Source organism: Puma concolor, chromosome B1 (assembly GCF_028749965.1).
Source record: "Puma concolor isolate L17-30 chromosome B1, mPumCon1.1.hap2, whole genome shotgun sequence".
Classification (NCBI taxonomy): Eukaryota; Metazoa; Chordata; class Mammalia; order Carnivora; family Felidae; genus Puma; species Puma concolor.
In genome coordinates, this window is record NC_141670.1 from 149,779,698 (window position 1) to 149,804,148 (window position 24,451).

General features: G+C 38.2%; 1 protein-coding gene across 2 annotated transcripts in view; it reads right to left on the minus strand.

The window, feature by feature from the left end:
• The window catches only part of DCK (deoxycytidine kinase), a 35,910-nt gene extending 11,685 nt beyond the window's left edge, over window positions 1-24,225 (minus strand). For both annotated transcript variants that reach the window (XR_015250417.1, XM_025921950.2), the window contains exons 1-2: window positions 23,898-24,225; window positions 18,109-18,224 (exon numbers count right to left, since the gene is read on the minus strand). Coding sequence is in view for 1 of the 2 variants with exons in the window: in XM_025921950.2 (XP_025777735.1) it covers window positions 18,109-18,224; window positions 23,898-24,015 (234 nt within the window). In the remaining variant the exon portion in view is untranslated. The remainder of the gene's footprint in view (window positions 1-18,108; window positions 18,225-23,897) is intronic.
• Between the last annotated feature and the right edge of the window lie 226 nt (window positions 24,226-24,451).

Consider the following 24,451-nt stretch of genomic DNA (forward strand, 5'->3'; position numbering starts at 1 on the left):
GTTTCCAGTTATGGAATGAGTAAGTCATGGGAATAAAAGGCACAGCAGAGGGAATATAGTCAATGATACTGTAATAGCATTGTATGGTGACAGACAGTAGTACACTTGTGGTGAGTGTGGTATAAGATATAGATTTGTTGAATCACTATCCATACAACTGAAACTAACGTAACATTAAATTTTTAATGTGGAAACCAAGCAATACTGTGCCTGTATTTTATCTCACTAAAAATCACCTAGGGCCAATCACACATGCTTCCATTAAGCGGGACATATGCTCTCCAGTTTATGAGCCACTGCCATTCTCTGTTTATCAGCCCCTGCCAATCTCACAGCAGGCCTGATTTATTTGTTTAGTTACCTGGTCCCTTTAGGTATTTTAGACCCCAATCTTCTAATAAAACAGAACAGGTCCTCCCTAAAATTTTGTGATTTAATAACCACATTGTTAGAACCAATATTTTCAGTGTTAAGAAAAAAATGTATAATAAAAAATAAAGTAAAATCTCTGTAATCTTACATTTGAATTTGAAATAGCATCCAGAACTCATGAATTATTTTCCTTCCTATAAAATATAATTTCCCTAGCTCTGTCCACCAAAAGGCCTATCAATAATGACAACCTTGTAGGAATGAATATAAATGTCACCCGGATTATGATCTCTAAATACCATTTCCCACTGAAAGGAACTAGGGTCACATTCCTTATTTATGTCTGGAGAAATAAATGTATAAGATGAGCTTAACACATCTTGTTTCAGGAAATAAGTAAACGATCAAAATCTCCTGAGGCTGTGCCAAAGGCAAGAGAGCCAACGTCAAAGGGCTTCAATTTGTCAAAAGATAGGACAACTATGAATGTCCAAAAGGAATGATGAAGGAAGGGAAGACAAAAACTGTAAATTCAAATCTAAAGAAAACCAGAAAACAAAAACCCAAACTCTCTAATCATCTTTGGAAGTTGCTAGGGTACCAATTAATTATTCTGGAAATTTGCATATAAAGAGGAAAAAATATCAAAAATTTTATTCTGGCCCTTTCTATACAAATGTTATTTAAGGTTAATGAAAGAGTAGATGAAGGAACAGGTCTTCTTTACTGAAGAATCCCAACTAACAGGCTTGATTATTAGAATATCATCTTTTGCAACTCCAAATGATATACTGGATTAGGGCAACAATTAGCAACAGATCCTAAAATCATTAGAGAAAAGCTAATATGGAATTTTATGGTGTATGAATTAGGCTAACAAAACCTGAAAAGACTGATTGATTTTACCATCACAAAAGACATCCTCCTGGTGGAATGTGAAAGAAAATACACATAGTCACCTAAGAAATTTAGCCAAAAAAAGAACTAAAACCAAATCTAATCAAGGCTCTACAGATCTAACTACAAATTCACAGGAAATACAGAGATTGAGAAACATGTTAAACTATGCCACAGAGATGCACTCAGCCAAGACCAGAAAAAGGGAAACTGTACAAGGACAAATGACCCAATTTCTTCAACTAATAAACTACAAAGAAAAAAGAGGAAGAGGAACCAACAGATTACAATTTAAAAGGCATATCAACCAAATGTAACATGTAACAAGTGTAACCTTGACTCTTGATATTAATAAACTATAAGAAAACTATGAGACAATAGAGAACTATGAACACAAACTGGATGTAATGACACAGTGGAATTACTAATCTTTTAGATGCAGTTTTTTTCAAGAAATCTTTTTATCTAGAGTTTCTTCTGAGTCTTTCATTTCTACAGATGTATATATTATCTAGAACAGAGGTTCTGAAGGTGTGGTAGGGGAATGCCTAAGAAGTCCCTGAGATCCTTGCAGGGGTCTACAAGAAAACAAAAAACAATTTTATTTTATTTGTTTATTTAAAAAAATTTGTTTAATGTTTATTCATTTATGGGGGGGGGGGGGGAGGGTGGGAGACACAGAATCGGAAGCAGGCTCCAGGCTCTGAGCTGTCAGCACAGAGTCCCACGCAGGGCTCGAACTCACAAACTGTGAGATCATGACCTGAACTGAAGTTGGATACTTAACCGACTGAGCCACCCAAGCGCCCTGGAAAAAAAATGATTTTAATAACAAATATACCTTATTCCATTCTCATTCTCTCATGAATGTATAATTTTCCAGTAACTATATAACATGTGATAAAATTGCAATAGTCTAAATGTAAAAGCAGATTTAAGAATTCTGGTTTGCTATTAAGTCGGGCATTAAAGACATGTACAAAATGTAAAACAATGCCACTTTTCTCACTAAATTTTTTTTTGGAAAATAGTTATGGCACATATGTTAACATGTAATGGGTTCAGTACTACGGTTTTTATTTTTTATTTTTTTTTCAGTACTATGGTTTTTAAATGAATTAACTGATAATTTTTTAAGTGTTTCAAGTTATAGTTTTAATATGGTAAATATTGATAGACCTACTTAAAAGTTTTGGTTCCTCAATAATCATTACATATATATATATTTGTTTAGTTAAATAAAGTAACATTAGCTTTTAAAATTTTTTTTTTTTTCAACATTTACTTATTTTTGGGACAGAGAGAGACAGAGCATGAACGGGGGAGGGGCAGAGAGAGAGGGAGACAGAATCGGAAACAGGCTCCAGGCTCTGAGCCATCAGCCCAGAGCCTGATGCGGGGCTCGAACTCACGGACCGCGAGATCGTGACCTGGCTGAAGTCGGACGCTTAACCGACTGCACCACCCAGGCGCCCCAACATTAGCTTTTAAATGAAGTTGTCTTGGAACACCTGGGTGGCTCAGTTAGTTAAGTGTCCAACTTCAGCTCAGGTCACGATCTCATGGTTGGCGGGTTTGGGCCCCACGTTGGGCTCTGTGCTGACAGCTCAGAGCCTGGAGCCTGCTTCCAATTCTGTGTCTCCCTCTCTCCACCCTTCCCTCGCTTGTGCTGTCTCTCAAAAATAAATAAATGTTAAAAAAAAATTTTAATAAAACAAAATAAACAATGGGGGCACCTGGGTGGCTCAGTCGGTTAAGCATTGGACTTCGGCTCAGGTCATGACCTCACAGTTCATGGGTTTGGGCCCCACATCAGGCTCTGGGCTAACAGCTCAGAGCCTGGAGCCTGCTTCAGATTCTTTGTCTCCCTCTCTCTCTGATCCTTCTCAGCTCACATTCTGCCTCTCTCTCTCTCTTTCTCAAAAATAAATAAACATCAAGAAAAAAAATTTTTTAATGAATAAATGATATTGTTTTATATCTTAAAATAATTAAGAATTCACAGGATTAATCTGTTCAATAAGCAATTTACTGCCTAAAAACTTCCCATATATAGTATCTACTTCAAATGTCTCTATTAAATAATGTGACAATATAGTCACATATTCTGTGTAATAAGCACAAATAATATAGAAAAATGTCCAATTAAATTCCTAATTTTAAATTATCATAAAAATTTAACCTCATTAATATAATCAGTGAATTTGAAAAATACCTATCAGGGTTATTTCAAAGTCTAGTGCTCTCTGGAGAAAATAAAATTGAGCCAACTACTTGACAAGTGATTTAAATGGTGAATTTGTGTAGGCCACTTTCCTTGTGCCTGAGAAAAAAGGCAAATAAAGCCTTGAAATTACTGTGTAGCTAATCTAGCTATAGTTAACTAAAATGAACAAGAGACTGACAGAACTAGATATGATCAGAAAAGAGATGGAACAAGATCCTGAAGAATACGTATATATAGACTTGTTAACACCAATTCCATGAGAATCAACTAAAATTAGAAAAAGGAACATTTAGATCCAAATTTTAAAGTGTGATTTTGTTCCATAATCAATGGACATTCACAGCTTACTTAAATAAGTTTTCAAAAATGTTAAATAAATTCACACTGATAAAGGTAAATGTACTCTTGACATAACCCTAAACTTTGGAGTGAAGGCAATCACACATTTCCACATAATACTCTGTGATCATAATTACAAATCAAATGCTGGATAGATTTAGTCATGACTTGACCCAACAGATAAAATTCTTGTTTTTGCAAATTGTTAACTCAATTTCTAAATGGGATTACTTCACTCCTACTCAAGCTTTTGACAAAAACATGTATGAATATGACATTCTGTAACTATAAATTTTAAAATTCTTCTCAACTATTTGATCTCTGGAAGCAGTAAAATTATTTACTGCTCTTACAAAATATCACAAAAGTTTACTACTAAAACGTTTCAATGCTTTGCTCAGATCTCTGGCCTAGCACCTACTCTGCACAAAGTACTATGTGTTTAAATAATTAAATAGGCAAGGTCATCTTAGGTCCCTTCTGGTATTCCTCTCACACTTAAAAACTCCCAATACCTAGGTAGTATCTATTTGCTAATCTCTCTCCAACCACAGTCTCCACTAAAATACTCTATATAGGGGCACCTGGGCAGCTCAGTTGGTTACGCGTCCGACTCTTGATTTCAGTTCAGGTCATGATCTCACTCACGGTTCAGAGCATCGAGCCTTCCATCAGGCTCTGCGCTGACAGATTCCCCTTCTCTCCCTCTCTCTACCCTTCCCCTGCTCAGGCTCTCGCTCTCTCAAAATAAATAACTAAACTTAAAAAAATAAAATATTCTATATAATCACATTGTAATTAGAGTTTTATATAGTCGGATTAAGGTAGTTTACATGAAGGGATATCTAATTCAATATGTGCATTTTTAAAAGAGACTTGGTATTCTAAATGAATCTCTAATTTGTAAAATACACAGGAAATAGTTTTGAGCATCCGAGGACCACTACTATAGTCAAAGTCAGTAAACCCTACCTTTCCTTGCTTTCCATATCAAAATAAGAGAATGAAGAGAAAGAAGCAACTGAAATTTCTTCCTTTTAGTGACAATATTCTTTGTTTCACAGTCATAGAATACATTAGAATACTATAATATTAGAATTGTCAGGTTAAGAAAGAAAAAATAGGGGCACCTGGGTGACTCAGTCAGTTAAGAATCTGATTTTGGTTGAGGTCATGATCTCAGTTTATGAGTTTGAGCCCCAGTGGGGCTCTGTGTTGACAGCTCAGAGCCTGGATGGACCCTTCTTCATGTTCTGTGTCTCCCTCTCTCTCTGCCCTCTCCTGCTGTCTCTCTCTCAAAACTAAATAAACATTAAAAAAAATTTTTTAAAGAGAAAAGAAAACCCAGGACCTCCAGTTAAATTTGAACTTCAGATAAACAACAAATAATATTTTAGTACAAGAATCTCCCAAATATTGCACGTATTTTAATACAATACCTTACCTTACTATATAGTCTTTCCAACACAATGGACTTTCATTTTTGTTTTTTATTTAATTCTTACACAAGCTTGATTTTTCCTATTATCATTCCCATTTTACTGATAAAGAAAAGTTTAGAACAACTAAAGTGCTAAGATTACACAGCTAACTAGTAGCAGAATTAGGGCTTACATTCAGATTATATGTAAAATTTTACTGCAATAGCATTTAATGTAACTGAATTTCACCTACAATCTTATTACTAAGCATATCCTTCCCTTTTTAAACAGTTAAGCCCCATCCCATTTTAGGAAGGAAAATAAAACCAATTCCAATTTTATCTATAAGGAAAAGGGCAATCCCACATACCTTGGGGTAGGTCAGTCACTCTCACTTCCCTCTCTCTAAATTCCAGTGACTCAACAGTAATCCTTAAAAGGATCTACACATGCCAAATCAAACTTATAAACCTAATGCTTCCATTTACAGGAACCATATCCCACTATTATTAGTTCAACTGCAACTGCTTTAGCAAAGAAGAGCTTTTATTCATAGCCCAGAGAAGCAGAAGCCAAAACATCCTAGGAGACAAGTCCTCCCTTTGTGGACTAGGAGTGATCATTTCCCTGTCAGAAAAAAAAAAGACTGAGCTCTGCCCTAACAGTTGACTATCTTGAATACTATTGTTTTCAAAAGAAAGATACTTTAATCCACCACATGCACTGTAGGATCAAATATTTATAGTCCCAGACCAAAGGAGTAAATAAGGAGCTGCTTTCAGAGGTCCTTATGGTTAAGGGCAAAGGATGCTTCCTCAGTCTTTCTGTAATATCAAGCTATATGAAGGCTCTTCAAAAAGTTGTATGAAGTCTTTAATCTTATATACTAACTTTTAAGAAATAAAATATAATTCCTATTCTCAATTCTAGTCTAAATAAACACCCCTGAACACTTCCTAGAAGTTCATGCTCAAAGTAGGTGGTTTTTCTCTGGGGGGAAAAAATCCACCAAGTGTAAATATTGACCTCAAAGTTTCAGTTAAGAACTAAAAACCACACAAACACATGGCACTTTGAGGCAGAATTTAAATTACATACCGCAAACCACATAATTAACTGAATCTTCTTCCCAAAATTGAAAAAAAAAGCATAAAATAGCAAGAAGTTAACTGTCAACAATAAGTCTGTTTAGAAAATACTCTTAGCACATCATCAACTGAAATAAGGGTGTAGTTAGCTGCCTTCCCAAACTGCTTAAAGAATAAATTTATTTTTATTAAATTTCACTAAAAAGGCTTTGTTAACTTAATTATAAACTGACTTTCCACTTATTCAGCATCCCCCAGGGAAAAAAAATGTTTCATACAAATGAATCTTTTCAGCTAAATGAAATTTATCAATTTAACCACGTTTTTAATGTATTATTTTTATAGGGAGAAGACAGTAGTATATATTTTATTTTTGTACCCTCAAAAGGATAGCATTTCAAAAACTACTCAGTAATAGACATTACTCTTAAACAACTTTATAAATACCAACTGCTGGATTTATAAAAGAAGTTAGCAATAAAGCACACGTTTCCATTGAACACATAAAACACTAGGCACAAACTGTAGAAACTGCTATTCAATCTTACACTAAACGAGACCAAACTGGTATTACTTTTTAGTTCTTATCTAGTTTTCAGTTTATTTCCTCCTTTGATGTCAGGTCAGAGACATGACCATCTTTTAACAGTCCCTCCCTTGACAATCCTTCTAATCAGAAAATAAGTTTATCAGATTGTGTCAAAAGTATTACGTAAATACTCTTTGAATAAGCCACATTAATTTTAATGCATAATTTTGTGACCTCCATTTGGTCCACTCAGATGATTGGTTTCCTTCCTTATTCTCAGCTTACTTGTGTGTGCCTTATCAACTATTACAAACATTCCCTCTTAGGGCGCCTGTGTGGCTCAGTTGGTTGAGTGTCCACCTCTTGATTTCAGCTTAGGTCATGATCTCACAATTCGTGATAGAGGCCCTCGTTTGACTCTGTGCTGACAGCACAGAGCCTGCTTGGGATTCTCTCTCCCTCTCTGTCCCTAACCACACCCCCTCAAAATAAATAAACCTAAAAAAAAAAAAATTCCTCTTAAAAGAAAAGGTAGTTAAATTTGTGTTTTTAAAGCACACTTTCGTCATGTATTGTCATTCAGGTTTGGCAGACATAAAATAATTTGGTAAACTTTTGACCAATCAACAAGCATTTTCTCTTAACCAAACTTTCTCTATCTTTCTTGTATGTCAGCTACTCCTTCAGAGAGGGTCTATGAGTGGACCAAAAAAAATAAGCATATACGTACAATGAGGAAAAAAAAACAAAAAACAAACCTCTCCAACAAAACAGAAATATCAGGTCACATTACATTTCTTTGAGTACTGACACCAGCTTTTAGGCACACTTCCCCAGTTCTTCAGAAAGGTGGCAGATGATTGTAGTTGTTTATTTTAAAGCAATTGAACTTCAAAAATAGTTTCAGGGGGGAAAAAGTGACATAGAGTAATGAAGAAATAAAAAAATAATAAAGTGAAACAGAGTCTCTAGGTTTTCTCCCTTTGTACATTAAATTAACCAGAAAAATAATTTAGTATCAACTTTTCATGAGTTACAGTTGATTACATGATTGGTGCTGGTATTTATTTAGAAGCAAAGTAGACTCCCTGCTTAATCCTAACATATTTTTTTTTTTTTAACATATATTTATTTTGAGAGAGAGTGTGTGCTTGTACTGGCCAGAGCAGGGGAGGGGCAGAGAGAGAAGGAGAGTGAATCCCAAGCAGGCTCCGCACTGTCAGGGCAGAGCCTGGGGGGCTCAAACTCACAAACCCTGAGATGATGACCTGAGGCAAAGTCAAGAGTCGGGCGCTTAACCAACTAAGCCACCCAGGCGTCCCCTAACATATCATTTAAAGAAGTGTCTTCACTTTGCTAAAGGAATTACATATATTTGGTGCTAATGAAGAGGAGCAGGGTGGGAGTGGTATCCATGTATATATGGAATTCTCTGCAGTATAAATAGTAATTCAAAAACACAAAATTTAATTCTTGGATTAGTATGCTCTATTCCTGGTTACATTGTCCCTGGCATGTTTTTAGAAAACGAATGTGCTTAGGAATGTGAGCCAAAGGGCATATTTAAGTTTTCTAAGAGTTTAGTTTTTAGAACTGAGAAGTAGAGAATAGAGAACGTCTGTTGAAGACCTCTTCCACATAAATGAATTAAACTTGGCACCGTGGGGTTTCAGTTACATTAAAAAATAAACTTAAGGTGCTCCTATCTTGAAATGTGTGTGTGGCAGACACTGCTATGTGTTCCCTAAATCCAGGTTGTTTTTCTTCTTGGACACAAACTAGGCTTTATTGACCAGCCTCCCTTGTAATTGAGTGTGGCTATGTAACTCCGTTCCAGTCAATGGAAGTAGGGCAGAAACAATGTATACCATTTCCAGGCTTCACTCTAAAAACCTCTGGAATGTGATGCTTTTCCCTCCAGCAGCTAGAAGAAGCAAAGAAAACCAAGAGCCTAGAGCAGAGGCTCTCAAATTCAGCTCCAGGGGTAACAAAGTATGGTCCCCATAGCAGCAACAGCACCATCACTTGAGAACTTGTGAGACATGCAAATTTTCAGCACCAACCCCACAGCAGACCTAATTAATCAAAAACTGGGGGTAGGGCCCAAATGTGTGTTTTAAGTCTTCCAGGTCATTCTAATAAACACTAAAATTTGAAGCATGGTTCTAGAGGTTGGATGAGTCACAATTTAGAAAGGGCCTGGGTCCCTGAGTCACAGCATGGCGTGGCATCCACCAAATGGCATTTGCACTATTCTCTGAGAAATAAAATTTTATTATTTTGAACTACAGGGTTTTAAGAGCTTATCATAGCAGCAAGTATTACCTTAAGTCTACCTGATACACTTCATTTATTAGAAGTGAACTTGGTTCATTTGAAAAACACTTAGGATAAATTTGCTATGCACAGAAATAACAAAAATAGGTTACGTATGTAAAATTAAATGGGCTTATTACATACTGAAAAGTTTGAAACTTTTCCTGGAGAACTTGGAGGACAATATGCTATGTGACATAAGCCAATCACAAAAGGACAAATACTGTATGATTTCAATTATACAGGGTATCTAACGTAGTCAAATTTGGGGGCACCTAGCTGGCTCAGTCAGTGGACCCTGTGACTCTTGATCTTAGGATTGTGGGTTCGAGCCCCATGTTAGGTGTAGAGACAACTTAAAAATAAAATCTTTAATAAAATAAACAAAATCTTAAAAAAATAAAACAAACCAACAAACAGTCAAATTCATAGCTAGCTATAAAAGAACAAAATGGCAATTCCTAGGGGTTGAAGGAAGGGGGCAAAGGAGAGTTGTTTCATGAAATAGCTATAGTTCTTGAAGATGAAAAGGTTCTAGAGATGTTTTACAACAATGTAAATACCCTCAACACTACTGAACTGTACATTTAAAAATGGTTAAGATGGGGCACCTGGGTCGCTCAGCTGGTTGAGCATTCGACTTTGGCTCATGTCATGATCTCCTGGTTTGTGAGTTTGAGCCCCACATCAGGCTCTCTGTTGTCAGCACAGAGCTGGCTTAGGATTCTCTGTACCCACCCTCTTCCTGCACCTCCCCCGCTCATTCTCTTTCTCTCAAAAATAAACATAATAAATAAATAAAATAGTTAAGATGGTAAAATTTATGATATGTGGTTTTTGACCACAATGCAAATATTAACCACACACAAAAAAACTACACATCTCCTTTTATTTGGATTTTCCAATAAATGTAATCCCTCTTACCCAAAGTCTACTACATGAAAATAATTCAGAGAACCAATCCTGACTCATCACCTACTGATAAAAATAATAATCAGCTAGTTGCTCTAAAAATACAAATGTTTAAATTAAAACTAAATAAAAAGTCTGTAGTAGAATTTTACAGCTTTGAAGGTGTTAGTTGTTGTCTGAGTTTAACTTTGAACCAAATTAGAAAATAAGCCAGGATATCATTTTCTAGTTTTTCAGAGTGGCTGAGAGTCAGCCCATACAAAATGTTTCCTTTTGATTCTATGCATTAAGTTTTTAACACCACAAATTGCTGGGTTTCTTGCATGCAACTATGGAGTAAGCATAAAATACATATTAAAAATTTATCTAAAAAAACACTGTGTATCATCTATACCATATTGAGTGTAATTTTATCTGTTTTTCCCCCTCTGAAAAAGGACCCAGATAAAAAATGTGAATGGGTTAAGGTCAAATTATATTATGTAAAAGTTGACAGAACGTCTCTAGAAAGCAGCTTGGGCCTACTTAATTTCACTTTTGGAAATTTGTCTTAAAGAAGTAGTCTAGAATACAGATTTAACCACAAAGATGTTTATCACATTACTAAGCAAATAGGCTATCATTTCACTATTATTAGGCATTTATATTATGTAAATACTAGTACATGCACACAATAAATTAGGCTGCCCTTAGAATTGTTTACAGTAAACTTTTAATGACATTTTTAATTGCCTTTGATATAAACATTATGGGAGGAAAAAAGAAAAGTACAAAATTATATACTGCTGTGCCAAGTAAGAGCTCTAGTTTTCTCCGGGTAATAAGGTTACAGGTAAGCTTTATTTTCTTCCTTTGGTAATCTATGATATTTTAAGTTCAAACAATGAACATGTATTACTGTATAACATTTTTTTTAAAATTATGTAGCTCCCCAAGTGCCAAAATTGGATATAGTAAATTATTATTTCAACTGTATATAAGATATATACAGGGTAGTGGGATTATGGATCACTTTTACTCATATCTTTAATTCTGTAACTCACTTCATGATAGAACACTTTATTATTTTGCAGAAAGCACAACTTATTGTCAAGATAAGTGAAAACCAGAAATATCAAGTAAAGATACAAAATCATTAATCTTTTAACTCTAACTGAACTTTGTAAACATTGCAAAAGAGGTGAATTAAGTTCAACCAAAAAAGATCAGAATCGACCAAATAAGATAATCGTAACATAGCCAACAAAAGTTATCAAGTGATCTCAGAAGGTATGAATAGAAGTACTTTACCAAGCATACCTAATTAATTTTCAAGAATGACTTATCAAAAAATGCTGTTATTTGAAAAACAGGTATCCCCTAAGACTTCATCTCGATAAGAAAAACATGACAGAGCAGAGATATGTCCCTAACAGTTTGTCCAACTCAAAAATAAGTTAAAAGAAAGTAAATCAAAGATTTGGGCTGAAATAATACAAACCACCAAACGAGTGATTATTTGAAATAAACCTTCAATTCAAAGATTGAAAATCATCCGAGTGGTACCTTTAAAAATAATCTTATCAGGGGCGCCTGGGTGGCGCAGTCGGTTAAGCGTCCGACTTCAGCCAGGTCACGATCTCGCGGTCCGGGAGTTCGAGCCCCGCGTCAGGCTCTGGGCTGATGGCTCAGAGCCTGGAGCCTGTTTCCGATTCTGTGTCTCCCTCTCTCTCTGCCCCTCCCCCGTTCATGCTCTGTCTCTCTCTGTCCCAAAAATAAATAAATAAACGTTGAAAAAAAAATTTTTTTAATAAAAAAAAATAAAAAAAAAAATAATCTTATCAAGGGGAGGGAGGAAGGGGGGAGACAACATAATCTCTTTAGGTATTTTGCCTCATTATTTTGGTAAAATTGGTTCAGCTTATCAACAGTATAGCAACATTTCAGCCACTAGATGGCAGGTAAAAAAATAAAACAGCTAAAAAAAAGCATGCACAGCATGCAGGTGCAAATTAAGTTACTAACTAGGGGAAGAGATCAAAGGTACCAATAACCCAACTCTTCCAACTCTACAGCAACTGCCAAGAAGTGTGATTAAATGGAGAACATCCAAAGTAGGACTGGCCCTGTCCAGGATGGTTTCTAAAGATAGTCTACTTCTCAATATTGACAGCCTTCTAAGAAAACAGATTTGGACAGTCGGTGATCCATACTTTAATACCAAGAAATAGATCAGAAATGGGTCTGGAGAAGAAAGGCTCCAAGATGATGGAAGAAAATCCCATTTCTTGAGTTTAGTAGAGGTCCAGGATAAAAGAAGAAAATATCCAAAGATACAGGGAACCCATACACCACTATCCTCACATTCCACAACCTTAACCCCAAAATACTATCCCCACCCTGTCTGAAATGCCACCTAGAAGTACCAAGCACTAAGAATATAAACAGACCCCAATACACGTACAAATATAAAGCTATCCTCCAAGAATGTGCACCAAAACTCAATTAAGGTAATCAAATTGTAACATCATGGAGACATGACTAGATTATAGTAAACTGTATGACGAAACTATTTGTTAATAATATTAGGATTACTGACATAGTAGTTATAAAGGTCAATTTGGAATTTTGACTTTAGTACATGGGAAGAAAGTGCCCCTGCCCATAAACATGAGTATCAATCAGATCCATGAAACCAAGTCTTAAAATAGAGACAGATGCATCAATGTGTCAGTCTGATGACATCAATTAGGATAATATAACTAATTACCCTGGGCTCTGATTCTAAGCTTTTTTTTTTAAATTTTTTAATGTTTTTTTATTTTTCAGAGAGAGAGAGAGAGGGAGAGAGAGGAGAGAGAAAGACAGAGAATGGAGGGGTGGGGGCAGAGAGAGAAGGAGGCTGCAGGCTCTGAGCTGTCAGCACAGAGCCCAACGGAAGGCTTGAACTCACAGACTGAGAGATCATGACCTGAGCCAAAGTCAGGGGCTCAACCGACTGAGCCACTCAGGCGCCCCTGATTCTAAGCTTAATAGACAACCTGCTTACTATAAATCTGCCTTCCTATATATATTACTGCAATGTTTTCAACCTCTCCTCTCCAACATAACTAAAAGGGTCAATAAAATCCCAACACTAACAGTGATTTGCTAGGGCAGTCATTTTTAAGTAGGAGGCATCCCACATATTAAAATTCCCAAGGCACTGTTTGTCATTTTATAAAGCATCCCAAAACTTTGAGATTCTTAAGGGTTCCTTCCACTGGTTGAGAATTATGGGCCTGCATAGAGAACAGAATGACCTAATTCAGTGAATCTGATAATTACACTTCTCCCTACAGATTAAAATTCTGGGTACGGCAGGGGTGGCTGCCTAGGTAGTTCAGTCAGTTGAATGTCCAACTCTTCAATTTGGATTAGGTCATGATCCCAGGATAATGGGATCTTTCTCTTCCTCTGCCCCTCTCCCCTGCTTGCATGTACCCTCTCTCTCTCTCTCTCTCTAAAATTAAAAAAAAATTTTTTTTTTTTAATAAACTTTTGGCATTTTGGTTTTTATGTATCAGTTTCTGCACCCCAGGTTAATTATATGCATACTACAAGGGAGAGATAGTTAAAGTGCTAAAGAACCAGTTACACATATTTAAAAGGAGTTGGCAGCTTATGATACTAAAACTAGAATGGGCCTTTAATGGAGGTCAACTAACCCAATCTAGCCTGACATTACTCCAATGAAAGAATCCCTTCTGTATTTCTGACATTGGTTTAATTTGTCTACTCTCTACTAACACCTGAGAATAACTGCACTGATAGCTGACCCCAGAAATGAGAGGAAAAGAGGGGTTGGTAGAACACAGGTCTTTCATTTCCAAAGATAAGTAAACCTAAGCCAGGCACTTCAGTGAAAAAAGAGGCCACAAGACATACTTTGGGAGATATAAATGCAGAGTGGAGCAAAGACAGAAAACTAAAGGAAAATGACAAAAGGACCTCAACAGGGACTTAACAAAATAAATCCAAACAGCAAATAAATTAATTAAATAAAGGAGCACAATCTCATTAGCAACCAAAGAAATGCAAAATTAAAAACATAAAAGACATTAAATACCCAACAGAATGACAAAAATTAGGAAGCTGGATAATACCACTTTGGAAAATAGGCATCACACAAAAACCCCACCAACCAATGATTTTATTTCTTCTTTCTAGAGAAAGTCTTGCATGTGTGCACCAGGTTTCAAGTTCATAACAGGGCTGTTTTTACAACAACTAAACTAGAAATCACTAAAAAATTAATCAAAGGTATAGAATGGAAAACCAGTGATGTCTGAATATAATTGAATATTATATAGCAATGAAAACGTACAAACTACAGCTGTATGCAACAAATGAACAAATTTCATAAACTTACTAAGCAAAGAAAGCAAGAGGGAAAAAAACTGCAACCAATTGATTTTATTTATGTAACATTCAAAAACAGAAAACTAGGGGCGCCTCGGTGGCGCAGTCGGTTGAGCGTCCGACTTCAGCCAGGTCACGATCTCGCGGTCCATGAGTTCGAGCCCCGCGTCGGGCTCTGGGCTGATGGCTCAGAGCCTGGGGCCTGTTTCCGATTCTGTGTCTCCCTCTCTCTCTGCCCCTCCCCCGTTCATGCTCTGTCTCTCTCTGTCCCAAAAATAAATAAACGTTGAAAAAAAAAAAAAATTAAAAAAAAAACAGAAAACTAAATTTTATTTCTTAGTCATATGTTTGTGGATAATTAAATTACTTTTAGAAAGCAGAAGAATTATTATTGCAAGAGGTATTTTATGTGAGTGGTTACCCCTAGCGGCGTTGTTACCCAAGGAAAGGAGATACTGTGACCGAAGGACAAACAGGGAGAATAAGAGTAATATTCTATTTCTTGACCTGGTTGATGTGGTTAGCTTTCAAATTGTTCTTCAAACTATACATAAGTTTCCTATACTTTTCTATAGTTATATCATATGTTAATGAAAAAATGTTGAAAGAAAAAAAGAAATTTACCCACTTTAAAATTCTACTTAAGGATAATCTTACCTTCCCCCCAAAGACCAAATTGAAATATCAATTTCTTAAAACAAAATATGGAGTCCATGGGGCACCTGGGTGGCTCAGTCAGTTGAGCATCTGACTTTGGCTCAGGTCATGATCTCACAGTTCGTGAGTTAGAGCCCCACACTGGGCTCTCTGCTATCAGCACAGAGCCCACTTCAGATCCTCTGTCTCACTTTCTCTGCCACTCCTCTGCTCATGCTCGCTCATGCGCTCTCTCTCTCTCAAAATAAATAAACATTTTTTTAAAAAATGGAGTCCTGGGGCGCCTGGGTGGCGTAGTCGGTTAAGCATCCGACTTCAGCCAGGTCGCGATCTCGCGGTCCGTGAGTTCGAGCCCCGCGTCGGGCTCTGGGCTGATGGCTCAGAGCCTGGGGAGCCTGTTTCCGATTCTGTGTCTCCCTCTCTCTCTGCCCCTCCCCCGTTCATGCTCTGTCTCTCTCTGTCCCAAAAATAAATAAACGTTGAAAAAAAAAAAAATTAAAAAAAAAAAAAAAAAAAAGAAACATTGGCTTCTTTAAAAAAAAAAAAAAAAAAAAAAATGGAGTCCTATGGAAAGGAAGTCTCTTCAAGATTCAGTCCTGGATTGGGGCGCCTGGGTGGCGCAGTCGGTTAAGCGTCCGACTTCAACCAGGTCACGATCTCACGGTCCGTGAGTTCGAGCCCCGCGTCGGGCTCTGGGGCTGATGGCTCAGAGCCTGGAGCCTGTTTCCGATTCTGTGTCTCCCTCTCTCTCTGCCCCTCGCCCGTTCATGCTCTGTCTCTCTCTGTCCCAAAAATAAATAAACGTTGAAAAAAAAAAAAAATTAAAAAAAAAACAGAAAACTAAATTTTATTTCTTAGTCATATGTTTGTGGATAATTAAATTACTTTTAGAAAGCAGAAGAATTATTATTGCAAGAGGTATTTTATGTGAGTGGTTACCCCTAGCGGCGTTGTTACCCAAGGAAAGGAGATACTGTGACCGAAGGACAAACAGGGAGAATAAGAGTAATATTCTATTTCTTGACCTGGTTGATGTGGTTAGCTTTCAAATTGTTCTTCAAACTATACATAAGCTTCCTATACTTTTCTATAGTTATATCATATGTTAATGAAAAAATGTTGAAAGAAAAAAAGAAATTTACCCACTTTAAAATTCTACTTAAGGATAATCTTACCTTCCCCCCAAAGACCAAATTGAAATATCAATTTCTTAAAACAAAATATGGAGTCCATGGGGCACCTGGGTGGCTCAGTCAGTTGAGCATCTGACTTTGGCTCAGGTCATGATCTCACAGTTCGTGAGTTAGAGCCCCACACTGGGCTCTCTGCTATCAGCACAGAGCCCACTTCAGATCCTCTGTCTCACTTTCTCTGCCACTCCTCTGCTCATGCTCGCTCATGCGCTCTCTCTCTCTCAAAATAAATAAACATTTTTTTAAAAAATGGAGTCCTGGGGCGCCTGGGTGGCGTAGTCGGTTAAGCGTCCGACTTCAGCCAGGTCGCGATCTCGCGGTCCGTGAGTTCGAGCCCCGCGTCGGGCTCTGGGCTGATGGCTCAGAGCCTGGGGAGCCTGTTTCCGATTCTGTGTCTCCCTCTCTCTCTGCCCCTCCCCCGTTCATGCTCTGTCTCTCTCTGTCCCAAAAATAAATAAACGTTGAAAAAAAAAAAAATTAAAAAAAAAAAAAAAAAAAGAAACATTGGCTTCTTTAAAAAAAAAAAAAAAAAAAAAAAAAAATGGAGTCCTATGGAAAGGAAGTCTCTTCAAGATTCAGTCCTGGATTGGGGCGCCTGGGTGGCGCAGTCGGTTAAGCGTCCGACTTCAACCAGGTCACGATCTCACGGTCCGTGAGTTCGAGCCCCGCGTCGGGCTCTGGGGCTGATGGCTCAGAGCCTGGAGCCTGTTTCCGATTCTGTGTCTCCCTCTCTCTCTGCCCCTCGCCCGTTCATGCTCTGTCTCTCTCTGTCCCAAAAATAAACGTTGAAAAAAAAAAAATTAAAAAAAAAAAAGATTCAGTCCTGGATTATTCTAAGGATCAGAATGTTCTAAGCACACCCCTACGTTAAAGTTAACTATGCTTGGCAAATAGGTATGGGAGAAAATATTTTTGGTTATTCACAACCATATATCCTCAAATTCTACAGAGCATCCTGCTAATGATTTACATTTTAAATACTCAATTATTATTCCCAGACTCCTCATACCAACAGCTAAACTTTAAACAATAGACATTTTTGTTCAATCCTGTACCCTCAATTCTAACAAAGTAAGTTTCTACCACACATTTCCATTCTGATGATTTCTACTATGCTACTTTCAAGTTCAATTCTCATTTCTCCAGAAACAAAAGTCCTAGCAATCAGATCCCTTTCCTTCGTACACATACAATATAAAAATTTTGCCATAAAAAATGAAATCTAACTGTTATTCCTTCTTTCTTATTTGCAATGTAGAATGGAAAGTGCTGGGAAATTCAAAGTTGTGTCCAGGGTGAAAGTCTGGCAAGAATGAAAAGTAAAACAAATAAGAGATAAATGCTTCTCTCTAATACATATAAAAGACTCAAAAGGTAAACTAATAAAAAAGTTATTGGGTAGTTTTTTTTGTCTTTGTTTTCTGTGTTTGCATGTTTTTAAACAAAATGTAAAAATCTACTCAAGGAATTTAATTTGCAATTAGATTTTTTGACTTTTTAATTAATTTTTAAAAACTTATAATTCTACTTGGATGCAATGAAGCACATATCTTAACTGCATCGCTCAATGAATGTTTACACACACACACACACACACACGTACCTCCCCCCACACATACACACATTCATCCATATATGAAGGTGAAGAGACAGACTTAAAGCTAGATTTGAAAATTTTATTGGAAAAGGGAAAACAAACAAAAACTCAAAGGTTAAATACTACTGGTCCTCTAAAGCAAAAGAATTTTACTTTACTTAGTTAATTTTATTTTCATACCTCACAGTCATCTTGTGCACTTTGAACATTGCACCATCTGGCAACAGGTTCAGGAACCACTTCCCAATCCTCACAGACCTGTTTAAGGATATTCACAAATGTTGTCTTCCCTGAAGCTGTTGTGACAGGAAAAGGAAAATTGAAGGAGACTTAGAAAAAAAAAAAAAAAAAGCCAAAACAGTCATCAGCTTATACAAAATTTATACTAGCAAACAATATAAAAAAACAAAAATATTCAATTTCCTAAATGTTCTCTTAGATTTGCTTTCTGAAAGGGTCCCTACCCACTGTATTATGGACACTTGTTTGTTATTGTTTTTAGTTTATCAAAGCCATGGAACAGAAGAATTTTAAACCTGGTGACATTGTAGGCAAGGTGTTACAGCAGAAAAAAGAATCCTAGTCCTAGCCTCACTTTCCTTAATCAAGTAATTAGAGACAACTTTGCGGAAAATAGTTAAAACTATTCTTCCACTTAGTTAGATATGTGATTTTGGGCAAGTTACTGAATCTCTGTAAGCCTGTTTCTTCACAATACAATGGAAATAATAAGAATACCCTCTTTATGGAAACCACTGTGATAAACAAGCTATGAGTACAGTGACAATAACAGGCTCTTGCATTTTCAAAATTTTCCTCTCTACTTGCTCTATTTTCTCAGTTTACAAACAGGCTTACGTCCTTCCTATCTAAAACCAACTTAAAAATGGCCAAATGAACTATAAAATCAATACAAAGATGCATCCAAAACCTAGAGCTTTAGAATGAGAAATAATATGATTATATGACACTAATCATATGACACTATATGACATTAAGCCATAGTGTCTAACAGAAATTATAAAAACGTTTTTGCACAGCACCCCTATAAGCAAGCAATAGCCATGTTTTTTCTGCTTCACTTTAAAGGTTCTGTGCACTTTATCCAATCCTTAAAAAAAACATGTTGCACTTTGCTTCTCCCTGATCATTCACTAGTTTCTGAGACACCTAGGAGGGAAAATAAAGGAAATAGTTCAGGTATAATCAGGGCATATTATATTCACTACTTTAACATTACCTGGGAATACATTCCATTAAATAGTAGGGAAAGTCTTGATCTAGAATTTAACAGGGTGTACCAATATTCCTAATGACCACCACACCCTTTCTATCTTAAGTCACCAAATGTGGTTTATATTAGGCATCTCTGGTCAACATAATGTGTGTGTCTCTCTCCTCTCTCTGTCCATATGTATATAGAATTACACATACACACACACACATAGATCAAAAAATATAAAAAAAGCAGCTTCTGAAAGCTTTTTTTAAAAATTTTTTTAATGTTTTTTTTTTTTTGAAAGAGCGCATGTGTGAAGGGGAGGGGCAGAGAGAGAGGGAGACACAGAATCCAAAGCAGGCTCCAGACTCTGAGCGGTCAGCATGAAGCCTGACCCAGGGCTTGAACTCATGAACCACGAGATCATGACCTGAGCCGAAGTCGGATGCTTAAGTGACTGAGTTACCCAGGCGCTGCAGCTTCTGCAAGTTTACAAGGAAAACTTCCTCATCTTTATAAGCTGGATTCAAAGAGGGCAAAAAGAACTTACCTTTGATGTGAAAAACCATATTCAAACCTAGGACATTATCTAGGCAATAGAAAAGAAGAAAAACCAGAAGAACTTTAAAGGATCACACATAGGGCTAAAACAGGGAGTGGGGACAGGGGTCAGGGCCAATAAGAAGGTAATACAGAACAAAGAACTGCTGAGAAGCAAAACACAAAGTCATATTATCACCACAGGACAGAAGAAAAACTTTTAAAGATAAACTAGATGATCACTAGATTTAATCACGGGAAAAACACTGGTGACCACAGATTTTGTATGGGGAGAGTAATTACAGGGACTGTAAAGCATTTAGAATGGTAAACAGAAGCATACATAATGATCACTGGACATTCACTGAGCTAGATGGAGGAAGGAAAGGAAAATATGATGTTCGAAAAGAGGATCCAAGGAATGTACTAAAAAATCAGGCATCACCCAGATGCCCAGAGTCTAAAAGCACTTTTTTTTTAATTTGTTTAAGTTTATTTACCTATTTGGAGAGAGACAGAGACAGCACAAGTGGGGGAGGGGCATAGAGAGGGAGAGAGAGAGAGAAACCCAAGCAGACTCTGTGCTGTCAGATGTGGGGCTCGAACTCAGGAAACCTGAGATCATGACCTGAACTAAAAACAGAGAGTCGGACACTTAACCGACTGAGCCACCCAGGGGCCCAGAATCTGAAAGCACTTAAAGCTAGAGCATTCAGCTTTCTTCTGACACACCTATAAATAGAAAAATTTCATGTGGTCATACTCTAAAATTTTAAGAGCAAAAACAGTTACTCTTTAAAATTACTCTTTAGTTCAAGCAGAGTAACAACAGTTACCTGTAGTTCCCAAATTAATCTAGTTCCTTGACTTTTTAACGTTTATTTATTTTTGAGACAGAGAGAGACAGAGCATGAATGGGGGAGGGTCAGAGAGAGAGGGAGACACAGAATCTGAAACAGGCTCCAGGCTCTGAGCTGTCAGCACAGAGCCCAACGCGGGGTTTGAACTCACGGGCCACGAGATCACGACTTGAGCCAAAGTCAGACGCTCAACCGACTGAGCCACCCAGGCGCCCCTCTAGTTCCTTAACTTTTGAGGGGAAAGTAGGGAGCTGAAAAATAAGCTAATTAATAAATTAATATTCTATGAAAGCAAAGGAGAACAAGAACCAAAGACACTGACGTTAATAACTTTAAAAAGTCATGTGGAACCTAACAGAATTACTAATGGCAAACAAGCATTACGATCCAAAAATCATCTGTACAAACTATTAATATGAAAAGAAGCAGGTAAGGCCTCCCTAAATCTAACAGAAGGGAGCATTATAGTAACAGAAAACATGAGAAGATGAGTTACATGAGTATAAACTAAAATGACCAGTTAAAGTTCAAATTCTAGGAATCACAAAATATTCTTCTACACACATATTAGCAATTTGTACATTTCTACTTATTTGGGACTGGCAAATAAGGTGGAAGGGACAGGAAAAGCAGTGCAAGCACATTAACAACAACTAACAAACCTCAGTGTCAGGAAGACAAGACAAGTTGGAACACAACTCATCCAACATCCAAATAGAAAACTGTTATCTTACAGAAACAGAAGCCCAGTGTTACCAGATCTTTAGATACCGTACAAGACACCAAGAATCTAGATGTTCAAAAACAAATCTCAAAAATGTTAAATGCTAGCAATTCATTAAACTTGTTTTTCAGGGGCGCCTGGGTGGCTCAGTGGTTAAGCGTCCGACTCTTGATTTCAGCTCAAGTCATGATCTCACGGTTCATGGGCTCAGTACACAACAGTTCCATGCTGGTGGTGTGGAGCCTGCTTGGGATTCTCTCTCTGTCCGTCTCTCTCTGCCCCTTCAGTGCATGCCCTTTCTCTCTCTCAAAATAAACAAATAAACTTTAAAAAATAAAATATTTCCAACTTTCTAAAAAAAATGTTCTTAAATAAATTTATTTTTCAAGTCTATGCCAGCCACTATTGTGCAAATGCAAGGCATCAGTTTGCAACTCTTTCCAGTGTAGGTAATGGAGAAATCAGAGAAGAATTTTAAGCAGGGGAGTAACACAATTCCATTTATATACAGAAAGTCTGCTCTGGAGCTAGGTAAGAGAAGATGGAGATGGGGTGACACATTAGGAAATGATTCAGGTGCTGGGAAGATTAAAGGTGCTTAGGGAGATCTAGATATATGTTGCTTAACTGGATTTAAGGAAGGGAAGAGGATTAATTCAGTGTGGTATCTAGGAGATGTTGTTGTTCATTCAAAGTTACTCTTGAAATGGCTTTGTTCAACTACTTCCTCCTTTATATATGTTCTTCTTTATCCAATAAGTGGCTATAAGGACTCACACTAGTAAACGTTCACCTTCAAAGAATTTATCCTAGGAGGAAATGAGAATCTATTATATGGATCTTTTCCACTGATGCCTCAATACTGGAGCAATGCAACAAGATGTCGTCTTTGAGGGTGTGTTCAGATATTTTCTACTAGGAATACTGTTAAAGCGTCTACTTTGCCTGGTCTTTTTAAAGAAGTACAAGGGCTGTGAATGTGGTAAGAATTCAAAAACATTTGCTGTATGCATGAATGGCCAGTACCCAACTTGGAGCCAAAAAAATTCTATCAGAACAGGAAGTATCAGGCATAGGTTTCCTGTGGTAGGAAACACAGAAGAATGTAAGTTCAGATGTACCTTGTAAAATGATATGCATGGTATAGTCTGCCCTCATCTGGGTTAGGAACAGAAAGGGCATTGGTCTTTGAATCATAAGCCAATGTTTACTTGGAAGTGGGGGAAGGGGTGAGGAGCTCCACGATATTAAGATCATTAAAAACTCTTTCCTTGTACTGGAATGTTTATAGCTATTTTATCCCTAAGTGTTAAAACTGGAAACCATCCAAATGTTCACACCTGGGGAAGAGATAAACTGTGGTATATCCATGCAATGGAATACTACTCAGCAATAAAAGAGAACTACAGACACAAGTGTAATAGAAGATGGGATTCAGTAGGCAGAAAGGGAGAGGCTAAGTAAGACTTGAAGGTCACTGGGTGGGGAAAAACATATTTTAAAACAATGCTGGGAGTGTCTGACCACAGCAGACTGGCTGAGGTGTAGAGTTCCTCTTAAGAAATGTAACAGACATCACCTACTCCCCTCAGGCATTTGACAAAAGATGTGACTAAAAGTAAGTGGTAGACCTTAGAACATATGACCCACAAGGAACAGTATGGCCATACATAGATCACCTCCCACACAATGGAAACAAGCCACTCAAAAAGTAATGACTAGGCATTTAGTTACCTAGCCAATAAGGGTAGAACCTGAGAAGGAACAAGGGGGAAAGTTGGGGGGGGGGGGAGGGTGCAACCAGAACTTATAAAACAAGGACCCTTGCCTACAGTTGACTGGGCATTCACTTGCAAATGCCCCTCTCTGTAAAGAGAGCTTTTCTGCAATTCTTACCTTTCTAATCTTAGATTCTAATAAACTTTTGCCTGCTGCTCATTTTATTCTGTGTCCACCTCTTCATTCTCCCAAGTGGGGAGACAACGAATCCCGGGTACTGAGCAACATGAAAAAAATCTAAAAGCATTATGCTAAATACAAGAAGGGAGACACAAAAGGCTACATACTCTGACTACATTTATATGACATTCTGGAAAAAGGCAAAACTTAGAAACCAGATCAGTGGTTGCCAAGACACAGGAATACAGAGGAAACCGACGACAAAGGAGCACCAGGGAACTTTTTGAGGTGATAAAAATGTACTGAATCTTGACCATGGTGGTAGTAAAACAGCATTATATGTTTGTCATACCTCATAGAAAAGTATACCTAAAAGGATAATTTAATGTATGTAAATTACACCTCTAGAACTAACACAGCCTCAAGATAAAAACAAAAAGCAAAAAGCCCTCCCCTTGCGCGATCCCAACAAAAGGAGGAAACGGGCCCAAAGTGCACCTTTCGAGGCCCCCATGCCCGGGCATGCACCACCGCCTGACGCCCGGGGGCTGCGACGATCCTCGCGACGATCCTCGGAGCACGGGAGGGAAACCGGGCAGGACAGGGCAAAATGCGTTCGGTGGGAAGGGAAGGAGAGGCCCTGTCCGCATCCACACAGGCCTGAAGGAAGCCCTCACTAAGGGGAAGCCCCCCTGCTTGGGGGCCAACATTTCCCGAGGCTCCTTACCAATGTTCCCTTCGATGGCAATCTTCTTGATGCGGACCCCCTCAAAGCCGGTCGCGGGAGACGGGCAGCTCCTCTTAGGTGGGGTGGCCATTCTAGTCTGGTGGTGGCCCGAGTGCATCCAACAGGGAAGGCTAGGAGGCGGCCACAGGTGCGCGCGCTGGGGCTCGCGCCACTGCCGAACGTGACTAGACGCGCAGGCTGAGCTCCCGCCGGCAGCAAGTAACCGGGACCGCGGGTCTTGGGGTTTGATTTTGGCGCGCGGAGGCTGCCGACGGGGGCGGGACTGCGCCGCGACCGCCCGCCAGCGGGGAAGCCACGCCCCCTCCGTCTCCCCAGCTGGCAAAGTCTCTAGCGGCTCCTTGGCCTTGGCCACGGCGGGCGGGGCTCCTGCGTGCGCGCCCAGCACGTCGGGTCACGCAGGAGCACAGGGCGGGACGGCGCGCGCGACGACGCGCCTCTTCCCAGGACCCGGGGGTGGCGGTTCCGGAGGACTAGCGCCGAAGCTGGAGGGCGAGCGAGGGCAGGGGTTGCCACCCGCTCTCGTCACCAGGATG